General features: G+C 54.3%; 2 protein-coding genes across 3 annotated transcripts in view; both read left to right on the top strand.

Annotated features, from left to right (window-relative positions):
• Positions 1 to 1,722, top strand: part of IFT122 (intraflagellar transport 122) — a 67,773-nt gene extending 66,051 nt beyond the window's left edge. For both annotated transcript variants that reach the window (XM_081105543.1, XM_081105544.1), the window contains 3 exons: positions 236 to 315; positions 649 to 813; positions 1,267 to 1,722. In XM_081105543.1, coding sequence (XP_080961669.1) covers positions 236 to 315; positions 649 to 813; positions 1,267 to 1,356 — 335 coding nt within the window. In that variant the 3' untranslated portion in view covers positions 1,357 to 1,722. The remainder of the gene's footprint in view (positions 1 to 235; positions 316 to 648; positions 814 to 1,266) is intronic.
• A 5,434-nt stretch (positions 1,723 to 7,156) lies between these two features.
• Positions 7,157 to 13,621, top strand: RHO (rhodopsin). Its single transcript, XM_081105855.1, has 5 exons — positions 7,157 to 7,707; positions 9,316 to 9,484; positions 10,811 to 10,976; positions 11,083 to 11,322; positions 12,147 to 13,621. The coding sequence occupies exons 1-5, from the start codon at positions 7,347 to 7,349 to the stop codon at positions 12,255 to 12,257; spliced, it is 1,047 nt and encodes a 348-aa protein (XP_080961981.1). The 5' UTR covers positions 7,157 to 7,346; the 3' UTR covers positions 12,258 to 13,621.
• The last annotated feature ends 244 nt before the right edge of the window (positions 13,622 to 13,865 follow it).

A 13,865-nucleotide genomic window follows, 5' to 3' on the forward strand; every position in this document is an offset into this window, starting at 1 on the left:
TTTCCTCCTTTCCCACCTGAGCACGGGGGCCTAGTCCCACCCTGTATGACCAGGTCTGTGTTTCCTACATTTCTCCATCTGGAAACCTGTCTCACCAACCCCGCCGCTCTTCCCCAGAGCTGTAGGGAGACACCTGAGGCCTGGATGAAGCTCTGTGAGTCTCCACATGTTGGTTGGAGGGTGGGACCTGTTTCCTATTCGGCCTCAGGTTCTATCCTTGACCAGACTCCTCCAGATTCCCAGACTCTGAGACTGGACGAGACCATGAATTCCATGGGAGATGATGACCCATTCACGGCAAAGCTGAGTTTTGAGGTGAGGGTGCCTCTGTGAGTGATAGGCTGCTGAGGCCAGCAAAGCCTATTGGGAGGGTGGTCTTAGGTCTCTTCTGTATACATTCCTTGGTGAGAGGGAGAACTGCTTCCTGTCAGGGCTGCCAGGGAGGGGGTGGGGGGTGGGCTTTCTGCCACTAGAGATGGCCAACAGCGGCTACATGACCTGGCAGGGTTCCATCAAGGTACTTGGTGGGGGAAATCTCTGGGGTCCTTCCTGGCCACTCCCAAAGATTCTGGGATCATGGCCCACATAAATGTGTTACTATGACTGAGGGCACCAGTGCCCCCTGCTTCCTGCCTGCCCACCCTGCAGCAAGGTGGCTCGGAGTTCGTGCCCGTGGTAGTGAATCGGTCGGTGCTGCGCTCCATGAGCCGTCGGGAAGTCCTTATCAAGCGCTGGCCCCCGCCCCTGCAGTGGCAGTACTTCCGCTCATTCCTACCTGACGCCTCCATCACCATGTGTCCCTCCTGCTTCCAGGTATGATGCCCACTGCCTGCAGCTCCTGTGTGGTGTCCAGTTTCTTTCTGTTGCTTTTCCATTTCCCGAATTTCCCCTTGGGGAGGCCGGGCATCTGGGAGGAGTACAAGTGATCTCTGAGCAACCAAGGCCCAGTTGGGAGAAGAGACTCAGCTGTCCTCCCTCCTTTGGGTTGCATCCCGGGTGCTGTCTGGAACAATCATGCCCCTGGCCCTGGGCTGTCTGCATGTGCCCTTAATCTGGGAGGGCCGGGAAAGTGTGATTCACCTCTGAACTTCATTTAGAAAAAATGGGGCCACTTCCTCCCAGTCCTTGGACAAAGGTGTTCTAGATCTGGTGGTCTAACCAGACGCACTGCCAAGCCACTTCCCATGGAAGGGCAACAGTCTATGCCAGGTCCGGGCTGATGTACACCTAGAGTGGCTGCCCAGAGTCACGGCTGTCTCTCCTCAGATGTTCCACTCGGAGGACTATGAGCTGCTGGTACTTCAGCACACCCACTGCCCCTATTGCCGGAGACGTATTGACGACCCCAGCCCGTGACCTGCACCCTGGGGACCACCCATCCCCTTTGGGCCACCTTGTAGTTGGCAGTAGAAAGAAGAAAGAGGTAAACTGTGAGAATGTGTGTTCTGCCCAGCTGAAGTTTATATTTTAGGGAGAGGCCTTGTGTAACCACGAAATTCCTATTTATGGCATTTCATACCTTTTAAATAGCACCAGAAGATGGATAAGAGAATGTACATATATTTTTCTAAAAAAAAAAAAAAAAAAATCTGTTACTTTAAGCACGCTTCTGAGTTGTTCATGGCAGCCTGCTGGAGTCCAGAGATCTGTCAGACCATTAACATGTACACTTTGCAAACAGATTGCCTCAATAATTACAAATAAAGGGGCTACTTATTTTCATCAGTGTCTGCATTTTAGCAAATCTTCATATTGTCTGCAATTTAATTTCCTTATGCAAAAGTGCACCTGTTTCTAATTTGATCCAAGAGGAACATTATATTTGTGTTCTTTTAAAATTTAATCTAATCAAAATGGCAATATGGTAGTGAGAAGGGGAACAGGGTTTATTTATTCATGCATTTTGGTTTAATGGGGCTCCATCTTGACAAGAAAATAAGATACCTGGCTCCAAAAAGATGGCAAAGAGGGCCCCTCCCTGGAGGTTATACTTCCTGGCTGGGGCCAGGCCCCTCCACCACCTTTCCCCCAGCCCCACATGGCCTCCAACCAACCTGAGGCTTTTCACTTCCCTCCATCCATGTCCTCAAGCGAGTGGGTTCCACTTGAGATCCCACTAAGGTCCCTTCCCCTGAGCATCAACAAGGTCCGATTCACCAGTATAGCTCAAGGGCATGGGTGGGTAGCAGATGGGAAGCTGGGGAGGGAGAGCTGATACTTACTGGGACCTTTTCTGTGCCAGGCGTGTTTCATATGCTGTCTCAGTCTCACAGCATCTCTGTGAGGAAGGGTGGTGATTTCCATTATACAGCCACGGGGATGGGTGGAGGTGCTGGGGCCCAGGGAGCTCACCCCACCTGGATGGCAAGTCCTTGATCTGTCCATCCCAGAGGCCCCACTCCCTTCACCTTTCACTCTGCCTGCCCAGGAGGGAGTGTAAAGTCCTGACAGCAGGAGAAAGGGAAGATGTCGAAAACCACCCTCATGATTAGATATTGAGACAGAGCACAACAAAGGTCCCCATTGGAGGGATGACGAGGGGAGCGGCTGCAGAGGCCAGCCAAGGGTGAGTGCAGAGCTGGACCCCTGCCCCACCCTTCCTCCCTGCCTCCCTCTGCATCTCTCTTTGAAGATAATGGAGGAAAATGAAGAAAAGGAGCCAGACAATTGTGCCAACAGAACTTCTCCGTTGAGTGTGTAATTACTTATGATCATGCATGCTCTCTCTCACTAAACATTTATTAATGTGTTAGGATTTCCATTAGCACATTACTTGAACTGAAATCATTTGCATATGGCTGGGGAAAAGAGGGGAGAGGAAGAAAACAGCCTCCACCACCCAACAGGCAGGTGTCAATCACATTGTCAGATCAGATGGTCCATGGCTAAAGGCAGAGGGAGGGGGCCCAGACTGAGCCTTTAGCATGCATCCTTTCAGCCGAGTAACCGTGTGTGCCTGCCAGGTCCTGCTGCCACGAAGCTGAGCTGTGGAGGCCTGCGTCTGAGGAACAGTCACTGTAACTCCCATTAAATCAAGTGCTTACTGAGTGTCAATCCCTGTGCTAAGCACTTTCCACACAGCATCTTACTTAATCCTTACTAACCTCTAAGGATTCTCCTTTTACTGATGATGAAACAGGTTCAGCAATGTTTTCTTTCACTTAAGGAATATTTATTGAGCCAAGACAGGATTCACACCCAGCCTTTACATGTAAGCATTCTGTTTCAACTGCTCTCCTGTCCCAACCTGGAGGGGTCTTGACCAGGTCCAATTTTCTCTCCAAGGCGCAGTTTCCTGATGTGTACAAAGCGCCCCCTCCAGCTCTGACACCGAGGTTCAGGCCTCAGTCTCCATCTGTTGACCCTGACAACCCCCCCATACTACGATGAGAGAGGCCTCACAGGGACCCTGAGGTGCCCATTTCATTGAGAGGAGACTGAGGCCTGGAGGGAGGAGTGTCTGCCAGAGGCTGCGCGCCTTGGGAGAGGTTGAGCTTACGACTTTGTCTTGACCGCTTGTCTCCAGGCCTCAACAGTGTTCCCACATTCTTTTTTCTTTTTAATATGTCTTTATTGATTTCAGAGAGGACGGGAGAGGGAGAGAGAGAAACATCAATGATGAGAGAGAATCATTGTTTGGCTGCCTCCTGTACGTCCCCTATTGGGAATCAAGCCTTGCAACCCAGGCATGTGCCCTTGACCTGAATTGAACCTGGGACCCTTCAGTCAGCAGGCTGACACTCTCTCCACTGAGCCAAGCCAGTTAGGGCCCCATATTCTTGAAAGGAGAAAGTGGGGAAGGGAGCAATGGGTGGCCCAGAAAGAGTCCCAGGCAGACTTCAAGTGGGCCTGGCTCTAGCCTGGCCTCAACCAGTTGGGTGTCTCCATCTATCCCCAGCGATGCTACCAAAGCCAGGAGCCTCTTGAGACTCTCAAATAGGTGGACAGATGCCCCTTCTCCAAGATTGCTGCCAACTGCAAATACCAGGTGACCTCCCACTTGTGCCAGCCCTGCCTTGGAACAAGTAGGAGGCGACCACTGGGTGGGGGTGGGGGGGCGCTCACCCTCGGCCAGGCTGTTACCCCAGTGCTCCCTGGTATCCCTCCACCCAGACTCCAGAACATCTTCCTAAAATGGGAACCATTATCAGTGCCCCCTGCTGCCAGCCAGCTAGCACCCAGCTCCTAGTCCTCCCTTCGCCTCACACATCCTGGGCCTCAGCGTCTTCACACCAGCTGGCCCTTGCCGCCCTTGGCCTTGGCTGTCTAGGTTGGGGGGGTCTCTCAGGCTCCCTCCTGGTCCACATCTTGCTACTCTGAGCCCCCACTTGAGGCTGAGAACAAATTCCCACCTCTCGTGGTTATTAGTTTTTTCCCTTGTTTGCTGCCCCCTGAGGGCAGGGACCATGTAGGACTCATATCAGTGTCCCGAGCACCCAGCCCTCGTGCCCAGAGGTGTTTGGCAAATATTGGAGAAGGAGGAAAAGAGGGAGAGGGAGGAAGAGGGGAAGAAGGAAGAGGAGAGTCAGTTTGTCGCCTTCCCTTCTTCCCCCTTGACATTCTCAGCTCAGTCTCAGGCCTCACCCAGCCTGGTGCGCAGTCAGGTGGGACTAAGCCAGTGAGGGGAAGCAGGAAGGGGGAGGAAGCTGCTGCTGATCAAGCAGCACCTCTGTGCAGAGGCTCAACAACTATTTGTGCCCCTCCAACTAAACCCTAATCCATGCCCCGTCAGAGCCCTGCTCCTGGGCTCCCAGAGGGGTGGGGAAGCCCTGAGATGGCTGCGCCTGTCTTCTGAGACAGCCAACCCCAGGCCCCCGTTCCCACCACTTACAGCTCCTCACAGCTTGTTCTCAGCCTGGCTGAGAGAGGCCAAAGGGGCAGTGGCTCAGAAAGCCACCCACACTCAGGCTCCGCCACTGGTGTGCTCTGTGACCCTCTCTGGACTGCCTGGCACGGGGACGAAAGAGCTCCGGCTGAGGGGCTAGACCAGTGGTTGCCAACCTTTCGGGACCACCTGTTGGCGACCACTGGGTTAGAAGGCCCCGGTTCAATTCCAGCTCTGCTAAGGAACCTCAATCTCTGAGCCTATTTCCCCAGTGTTCAGAGGGGAGTGAGGCCTCCTCACAGAGGCCAGGGGGAGGTGTTCATTCATTCAACAAATATTTTTATTGAGCACGTACTCTGGCCTGCAATCTCAGAATGCAGCAAAGAGCAGGCTGGGCCAGCCCTGTGTTCTAGCGAGTCAGTGAGAGGACAAATAGGACTGGTGCTGATAGTGATAAGTAGTGAATAGAAAATGGATGGGGGTGGGGTGGGGCCTGGTGTGTAGACTTGGGGTGTGGCCGGTCTCCAAGGATGTGAGCTATGAGTTGAGACCTGAGTGAGATTCAGAAGAGGATCACACTTTTCCCAACACTCACTGGTCACTGACAGGCACCAGAGTGGGAAACTGAGGCACAGGGAAGGAAGGTGATGGGGCTGCGCCCTGGCTGTATGGCTGCAGAGCCTCAGTCTGGATGAAAGGGAAGGTCTAAAGGGGCCGTGCCCAACGAGGGGCGACCATGAAGCCTAAGTGGTGAGGTCCGAAGGTCCACGAGGCAGGCCCCGGTGGGAAAGCACCCGGGCTTATCCTGCAGTCGGGTGTGGCTCCCTGAGGTCTCCATGCCTTACGGATACAGCAGTGTGAGGGGAGGAGTGAACTTCCCAGGCTCCCCTGGGGACAGAGCCAGTGACATCCCCTGCCCTTGGGGCCACCACTGCTGACCCAGGCTTGTGTGACTTGGTCGATACACATTTGTGGCTGGACAAGCACCCTGTGTGCCAGGCACTCCCAGCTACCCCCTTTATTCCTAGGAGGTGTCATCGCATTCCTGTCACAGATGAAGGGAGCCTATCAATATCAGGCCTCCATTTGGTCCCAAAGCTCGTCCTGCTATTCCGGGACCCACCCTTGTGGGGTTCCATGGTATCCAAAGCCCACTGTCCTAGCCCAGGCTGACCAGAGTCCCCAGACATGCCTGTGTGCCACAGTATCCAACCAGTCCTGTTTCCAGGCTCTGCCTCCCCTTCACACTGGAGTCCCCAGGAGGCCAAGACTGCACCTGCGTCGCTCACGGCAATGATCTGGTGCCCAGCACAGGGCTTGGTACACGGTCTGCCTCCTGGATGCAAGGCCTTGCTTCAGCGTCCCCGAGAGCCTTTGTCCCCTCCCCCTTCAGTCAACCTCTTCCCTGTCCCCTTCTCCATCTTTACTCCCTCCTGTCCTATGGGGGTATTCGGTCACCTTTCTGTCCCTGAGATCTGCCCAAGCCGCTGCCCACTGCCCTCCAGATCAAGCCAGGTTCCTCAGCTTGGTATCAGAACTGGCCCAGCCCATGTGCAGCCACAGCCCAGATGGGCCTCAGGCCTCTGCCCAGCCTTTTCTTCAGTGTGTGCTATCTTCCCAACTTGGCAACTTGGCAAAGTGCTCCCCTCCCTCAAAGACCCAAACATCGCCTCCCTGGACGCCTCTGCCAAGCAGGTGCCTCCCCTCTCTGTGCCGGGGTCTGTTCTTCCCACATCAGGGTCCTCCTCAGCCTTAAGCTCCTCCTTTCTCAATCGTTGTTTCCGCAATGACCTGACACAGATGTTTGATAAACAAGTGAGTGAGTGAATTCCCATTCAGTTGAGCTCCTGGGCTATGCCAGGCTGCACATCTGGCAGGAAGTGACCTCTGCCCTCATGAAGCTCAAAATCTGGCGAGATGGGCTAGTGTCAGTGTCCAGCACCTGGATGAGCCAGGAGGTCATTGGGTGGGGAAGGAGGACAGGGGCTGAGTGAGGCATGAGAGACTTGGAGAATAACCAGAGCCCCTGCCCACTGGGAGCTCACGGTCCAGTCGGCGGGAGACAAAGTCAGCTCACACCAAGCCAGAGAGGAATGGGCTGGGAGTCTGAGGTCCCAATGTCAGGCCAAGGCCATCAGGCTGAGATGGGCAGAGATTCCTGGGGGATGGAAGAGTGGGGGTAGGCATCCTGTCCTTCCCCAGGGTCCCCAGCACCTCTCCGCCCCAACCCCAGGCTTCTACCTGGAGTCACCTTGGCCCCTCTTGGGAAGCCAATTAGGCCCCCAGTTTCCCTTCCACAAATAGTTATTGAGCACCTACTCTGGGATTAATATGATTAATAACGCCCTCAATCTCCCAGGTGCTGATTCAGCCAGGAGCTTAGGGAGGGGAGGTCACTTTATAAGGGTCTGGGGGGGTCAGGACCAGGAGTTGTCCAGCCGGAGCCCTGTGTGGCCAAGCTCAGGCCCCAGCAACATTCCTGGGTCAGAGCTGCCCACGGGGCCGCCACAGGGACCTCGCCATGAACGGCACGGAGGGCCCCAACTTCTACGTGCCCTTCTCCAACAAGACAGGCGTGGTGCGCAGCCCCTTCGAGTACCCGCAGTACTACCTGGCCGAGCCCTGGCAGTTCTCCATGCTGGCCGCCTACATGTTTCTGCTGATCGTGCTCGGATTCCCCATCAACTTCCTCACGCTCTACGTCACCGTCCAGCACAAGAAGCTGCGCACGCCTCTCAACTACATCCTGCTCAACCTGGCCGTGGCCAACCTCTTCATGGTCTTCGGAGGCTTCACCACCACCCTCTACACCTCCATGCACGGATACTTCGTCTTCGGGGCCACGGGATGCAACCTGGAGGGCTTCTTTGCCACGCTGGGCGGTATGAGTTGTGGTGTGGATGGGCAGGGGGTACAGGAGCCAGGGCATGGAGGTGTCTGGGGACAGTTCCAGGCTTAGGGATGAGGGTTACAAGGCCTCCTGCCCTCTGCAATCATTGGCATCATCTAAAGTTCTCGCTTAATCAACACACACTTTGGTGGTGATGAGCTAGGCACTGTTTAATCTCACTTGGAGTGGTGCCATTGTCTTGCTTTACAGCAAGGAAACAGTCTGAGAAGTCTCGGCAGCAGTCACTTTGCAGCAGGGGCAAAGCTGTTTCAAGCCCACTTCTGTGGGCCCCGCAAGCACGTTCAGTTCCCCTCAGAACAGATGCCCTGGGTCAGACCCATGCCAGGCACTGGGGAGAGAGATGGACAAGATAGGCCCTGTGCTCAGGGCTCCCCGCTCAGGGTGGGGCGCAGATTCTCAGTCCTCCAGCCATTGGGCTTTACCTGCCCTGAGCCATGGGCTAAGTCCCTCCCCAGCCCACCTCCTGCCTCTGCCACGCACGAATGCTTTTTGTGTTGAGGAGCTCATCTGCTTCAGACAAACCCTCCCGTAGGGAGGCATGAGACCTGTGTGGTCTGTAGCTTTGGAAGATGCTTTTAAATGTTTCTTTGATTGGAAAACCCACAGGAATGCTGCAGAGACAATAGATCCCACTTAGCTGATGAGAAAAGTGAGGCATGGAGAGGGGAAGACTCATTTAAGGATGTGCAGGGCAGTGACCAGACCCTAGGTCTCCTGGCTCAGATCCAGGAACTTCCCTGGCCCTGCCCCTGCCCCCGGGACATAACACCAACCACAAGGACTGCTCTGCTGCCTGCCTTCTCACCCTATTGTGTCCAGGCGCTGCCTCAGCCCTATTCCCCGGAATCTCTGGCTATCACTGGGTGTCAGCTTCAGTGACCACAGATCATTCCGTCTCAGGCCAGAAGGCAGGGGCAAGACAGGCAGACACTTCTCTGCAGGGTCAGTCCCAATTTACAACCATGGTCCTGGAATAGCTACTAGTGTTCCCTTTCACTCTCAGAAATGGCCCAGTTTGGTTGATAAATTCTATGACCCTCCTCCCTGAATTTCTGTGGTGATGTGCAGCACGATGTCTGAACTCCATCATTATTTCCTCCTTGGTCCTCTGAGCCAAACATTATTCATCTTCCTGGCTCCTGAGAGAGGGTCGCACGTGCCCAGGTTCTTTTGTTTCCTAGAGGGGAAGGGCCACTGCTCCAGAGGGAGGAAGGACTTCCAACTCTGGTTCCCCTGCCTCTGCGACACCTCTCAACAGGGACTCAGCCTGTTGCCCCAGGAAGGACACATTCTCCTGTAAAAACTCCCTGCAGGGCTTCCAGTCCACCCCGATCCCTAATCTGATCTCGGTGTCCCTCATGAACCCAGAGCTCTAACTGAACTAAACTAAGAGTTACTCCACTCCCCCGGCATACCAGCCCCTCTGCCCTGCACCCCTTCCCAGTTCTCAATGTCTAACCCCGCTCCACCCTGAGGCCTCACGCCAGGCCTACCCCAGGTTGCCTTCCTAGCTACCTCCTTAGATAGACAGTGGAGCCCAGGCAAGAAGCATGCTGACCGACAGCTGACTGCCTTGCAGGTGAAATCGCCCTGTGGTCCCTGGTGGTCCTGGCCATTGAGCGGTACGTGGTGGTCTGCAAGCCCATGAGCAACTTCCGCTTTGGGGAGAACCACGCCATCATGGGCCTCGCCTTCACGTGGGTCATGGCACTGGCCTGCGCTGCACCCCCACTAGCCGGCTGGTCCAGGTAATGGCACTGGGCAGAAGGGATGGGTCTCCAGGGGTCTTCTTATGGTCCCCCAGACACACTCAACCCTGGGGCTGTCTGGTTCCAGGCACTGAGCTGGTAACTTTTCTGGGGTTGGGGTTTAGGGCAGGGGAAGAAAGGATCAGACCCTAATGTTGCTATGGGGCTAGTCCCACCTCCTGAGTCCCCATCTTAAGGAGAATCCAAAAAGTCCAACCCTTCACCTTGGCTGTGCCCCTAATCCTCCACTAAGCCAGGGCCAGATTCCAATCCTCTTTGGTCCAGTGCCCTGTGGGCCGCTTCCTTTGACCTTGGGCCTCAGCACCTGGGGAGACTGAGCCTTCCTAGTGCAGGTGGTGACACTGTCGCCCCTGGGACCCAGGTCCTGTGCAGTCTGCAGGTCATTGTCTCCAAAAGGGGCTGAGATGAGAGATGTGAAGGGGGGAGGCAGTTTGGGAAATTTGGCTGGTGACTGAAGGTATCCAGAGGCTTCGCGTTCCCTGCTTCCAGGAAATTCCCTCTCTTCCCTTTCCTCCTCAGTCTCTATAAAAACTCCCCGCAGGGCTCCCAGTCCAATCATGACCTCTAATCTGAGGTCATTTTCTGCCCATTGCTGAATTCCAGCCCATATCCTCCCACCCCCTGCCTCCAGCCTCTTTCTCCGTCTGGTCCAGTTACATCCTCGTAAGCACAGCCAACAGACACACCATGTTTTCTGAGGTCAGTGCAGTATCACCGTCCTCTAGAATCCTTGAAAAAAATTCTAACCACATGCCCCAGAGGCCTGTCATTCCCCCTCTCCTCTTTTGTGCAAATATCTCTTAGTTACCCTGTATGCCCATCTTTGGGCTAGCAAATACTCTCATCCTGTTATTCAGTAAGACCCCTGGTTGTACTATCTCAAATTCAGAGGTGAGGAGTATTCCCCCCCCCCCCCACCAACCTCTGCCTTGCATAGCCTGAGGCCTGGCTCCACTGCCATGGGACGGCGGGTCCGGGAGAAACCCTGCACAGGCCAGTGGTATGCACAAGCCAGGGGAGAGACGGCAGGACTGGGCCGTGTCCCAGTCACACAGCCACCACACAAACAGTGAAACAACACTGTTTCACACGGCGCATTTGAGCCCCTTCTCTCAATTGGTTTGATTCTCATAGTCTCACAGCCAAGCAGACATTTTATTATCTCCATTTTACAGAGGGAAAGTGAGGCCCAGAGCAAGGCCAGCCACACGGCAGGTCACCCGGCCAGCTGGCGCCTGTTCCCAAGTTCCTCATATGTGGGTCTCCATTATGCCCCCTCCTGTCCCGTTCTCCACCGGCCACCAGGTACATCCCAGAGGGCATGCAGTGCTCGTGTGGGATTGACTACTACACGCTCAAACCGGAGGTCAACAACGAGTCCTTCGTCATCTACATGTTCGTGGTCCACTTCACCATCCCCATGATTGTCATCTTCTTCTGCTACGGACAGCTGGTCTTCACAGTGAAGGAGGTATGGTCCTGTGCTGGGGGCTGGGGACACACGCACTGAATGGGTAGAGCCCAGCCCCTGGCCCCGAGTTGCTGCAGTCTGCACACCAGGCCCTGTGTTCCTGCAGGCGGCTGCCCAGCAGCAGGAGTCAGCCACCACCCAGAAGGCCGAGAAGGAAGTCACGCGCATGGTCATCATCATGGTCGTTGCGTTCCTGATCTGTTGGCTGCCCTACGCCAGCGTGGCATTCTACATCTTTACCCACCAGGGCTCTAACTTTGGCCCTGTCTTCATGACCATCCCGGCATTCTTCGCCAAGTCATCCTCCATCTACAACCCGGTCATCTATATCATGATGAACAAGCAGGTGCCAGGTGGCGGGGCAGGGGGGTCCAGGTCCCCAAGCCGCAGGCACTGCCTGTGGAAGACAAGCCACATCCTTGACTGGGTCTCAGTCTTCCCATCTGCAAAACTGGACTGGGGGTTGGTCTCCCTCAGGGCATCAGAGGCATCTAGGAGGAATGCAGATTCCTGGCCCCGCCCAGACCTGCATTTCTAACAATCCTCTGGGTGATTCTGGGGTTGGCTCAAGTCAGATGGTTCTGAAGGCCGCTTTAACAGTAAAGTGGTCAAAATCCCAAGCCTGTGAATGGGATGGTGCCAGTCTCCATCAAGGAAAAAAAAGAGCTAAAAAATCTTATTCTGACAGATAAAAGGATAAAGCAGTCCTTAACATAGACCAGTGGTTTCTCTGCAAAATCCATGATCCAGTGGGGAAAATGTGCTCTCGAGTCAGGCATATTGGATCCAAATCGCAGCTCTGCTACTTTCTAGCAGTGTGACCTTGGGCAATGCACCACTTCCATTCTCTGGGCCCAGGTTTTCCATCCATAGAAGCGGCAAAATCCCAAACTCTTGAGTTAAATGAGATAATTTACAGACTGCCCTTGGCACACAGAGGGCATCACGGAATGTCATTAGTGACAAACCCCTTGTGTTTAGTCCCGGGCATCTCTGGGTGGGGTCACGTATGTTTAGTAAATTCCCTCCAGAGAGCCAGATCTGACCTGGGAGTGAAGGCTGTGAGGGGCAGAGCAGGAAGGAGTTATAGGCAAATCTTGCCAACTACACCAGTTTGCTACACACACTTTGAGTGGACCCTGACTCTGACTCATGCCCCTTGCCTTCCAGTTCCGGAACTGCATGCTCACCACACTCTGCTGTGGCAAGAACCCACTGGGTGATGACGAAGCATCCACCACTGCCTCCAAGACGGAGACCAGCCAGGTGGCACCAGCCTAAGCCCTGTCAAGGACTCACCACCGGCTGTAGGAGTCTCCCGTCCCCCAACACCCACCCCCAGCAACAGCTCTCCGCCAGGATCTGTGCCTGTCAGACCAGGTCTCACAGGCTCCATGAGTTAAAAAAAAAATTAACGAGGCTCTCCACCTCTCACAAGGATGGCTTGATCTGGAGTCCTGAGTTCCCAGGGGCCAGTGGGATCTGCACCCTCCTTCCCACAACTCATCTCTCAGGAACAGAAGAAATCTTGCTGTCTGGAAACGTGTCCCAGCTTAGGGATAAGTATCTAGCAGAGTGGGGCACACAGTAGGTGCTAAATAAATGCTAGATGGAGGGAGGAAGGAATGAATGGGGGAATGAATGAAGAGCTGGACGGGCAGGCAGAGTATATCTAGCCTCTGAAAACCACCTCAGCAGCAGCAGTTTCATGGCTGACAACCTTGAGCAATTGTTTTCCTCCCTGGGCCTCACCTTCTTTCCCTGTGAAATGGGAATCCTGAGTCCCTGGTCCTGCCATTCATGGCTGCTGTGAAGATCAAATGAGGTGTGCATGCGAGTGTGTGTGTGTGTGTTAAAGCACTTTGTAAAGGAGCTGTACAGATTATAGTTAATGTTATGAATAACATCAATTATTGTAATTAATTAATTGCTATTATCATCTCCTCTTCATAGTGACCATTTTGAGATTGGACAGACCCCAGTATCTAGCCTCAGCAGGTTTTTTTGTTGTTTTTTTTTAAATTAGCCAGGCGTCAAGGCCAGACCAGATATGGGGTTGGGCTGCAGGTAGGGACAGTAGCGTGAAAGTAGAATGCAGTCATCCGACCTGACGAAACAACATTGGACTGGAATCTGGGACCAAGGTCTGGAGTCTCACCTCTGACCTGGAGCCCTGGCCCAGTGCCTCCCCTCCCCAGTGCAGCCTGTGAAGAGACAGGCCCTCATCTCAGCTCTGGAAACCATGTGCTCTCCTACCCAGCACTCGGCCCACAGCATATCTGGCCCAGGATGGAGCTCCTAGAAGCCATGCTCACCTGCCCACATTTAATAAAGAGCTGAGTCTCCAATGTCACCCTTGTCTTGAAGAGCATAGAAACAAAGAGTGGGAAATTGACTTGGGCCCACCTTCCCTGGGGATGTTCACAGGTCCCAGATTCCAACTCCCTTGCTGATGAGCCCATCTTTGGCAGCTCCAGTCCATTCTCCATTCTGGAGAGTCCTTGCTGTGAAGCTGGGACATCAGAATTGAGCTGCCTCAGTAACTGACCCCTCCTTCTTCACATAACCAGAGCTGGAAGCTCTAGCTCTCCCCAGTCCTGCCTGGAGACTAAGGCAAATTGGGGCATTAAAAGCTCAGCTCCTGTACTTGGTGTTAATGGTGGTGGTTTTTTTCTGCAGGATGGATTGAAACTGGGCAGCATCCACCTGGTCCCTGACCCTGGATGCCTGGATTGGGCAATCAGCAGAGCCTCCTGGGGGTGTAGGGGTTGGGGGAGGAGGGTGGAGGAAAGCACACAAATGGGAAAAGTCCAAACTTTGGAGTTACAGAGACTCAGGTGACCTGTGAAACTGAAGCAAGTTTTGTCACCTCTCTGAGTCTCTATCTGC

Source organism: Myotis nattereri, assembly GCF_964212035.1.
Source record: "Myotis nattereri genome assembly, chromosome: 14".
Taxonomy (NCBI): Eukaryota; Metazoa; Chordata; class Mammalia; order Chiroptera; family Vespertilionidae; genus Myotis; species Myotis nattereri.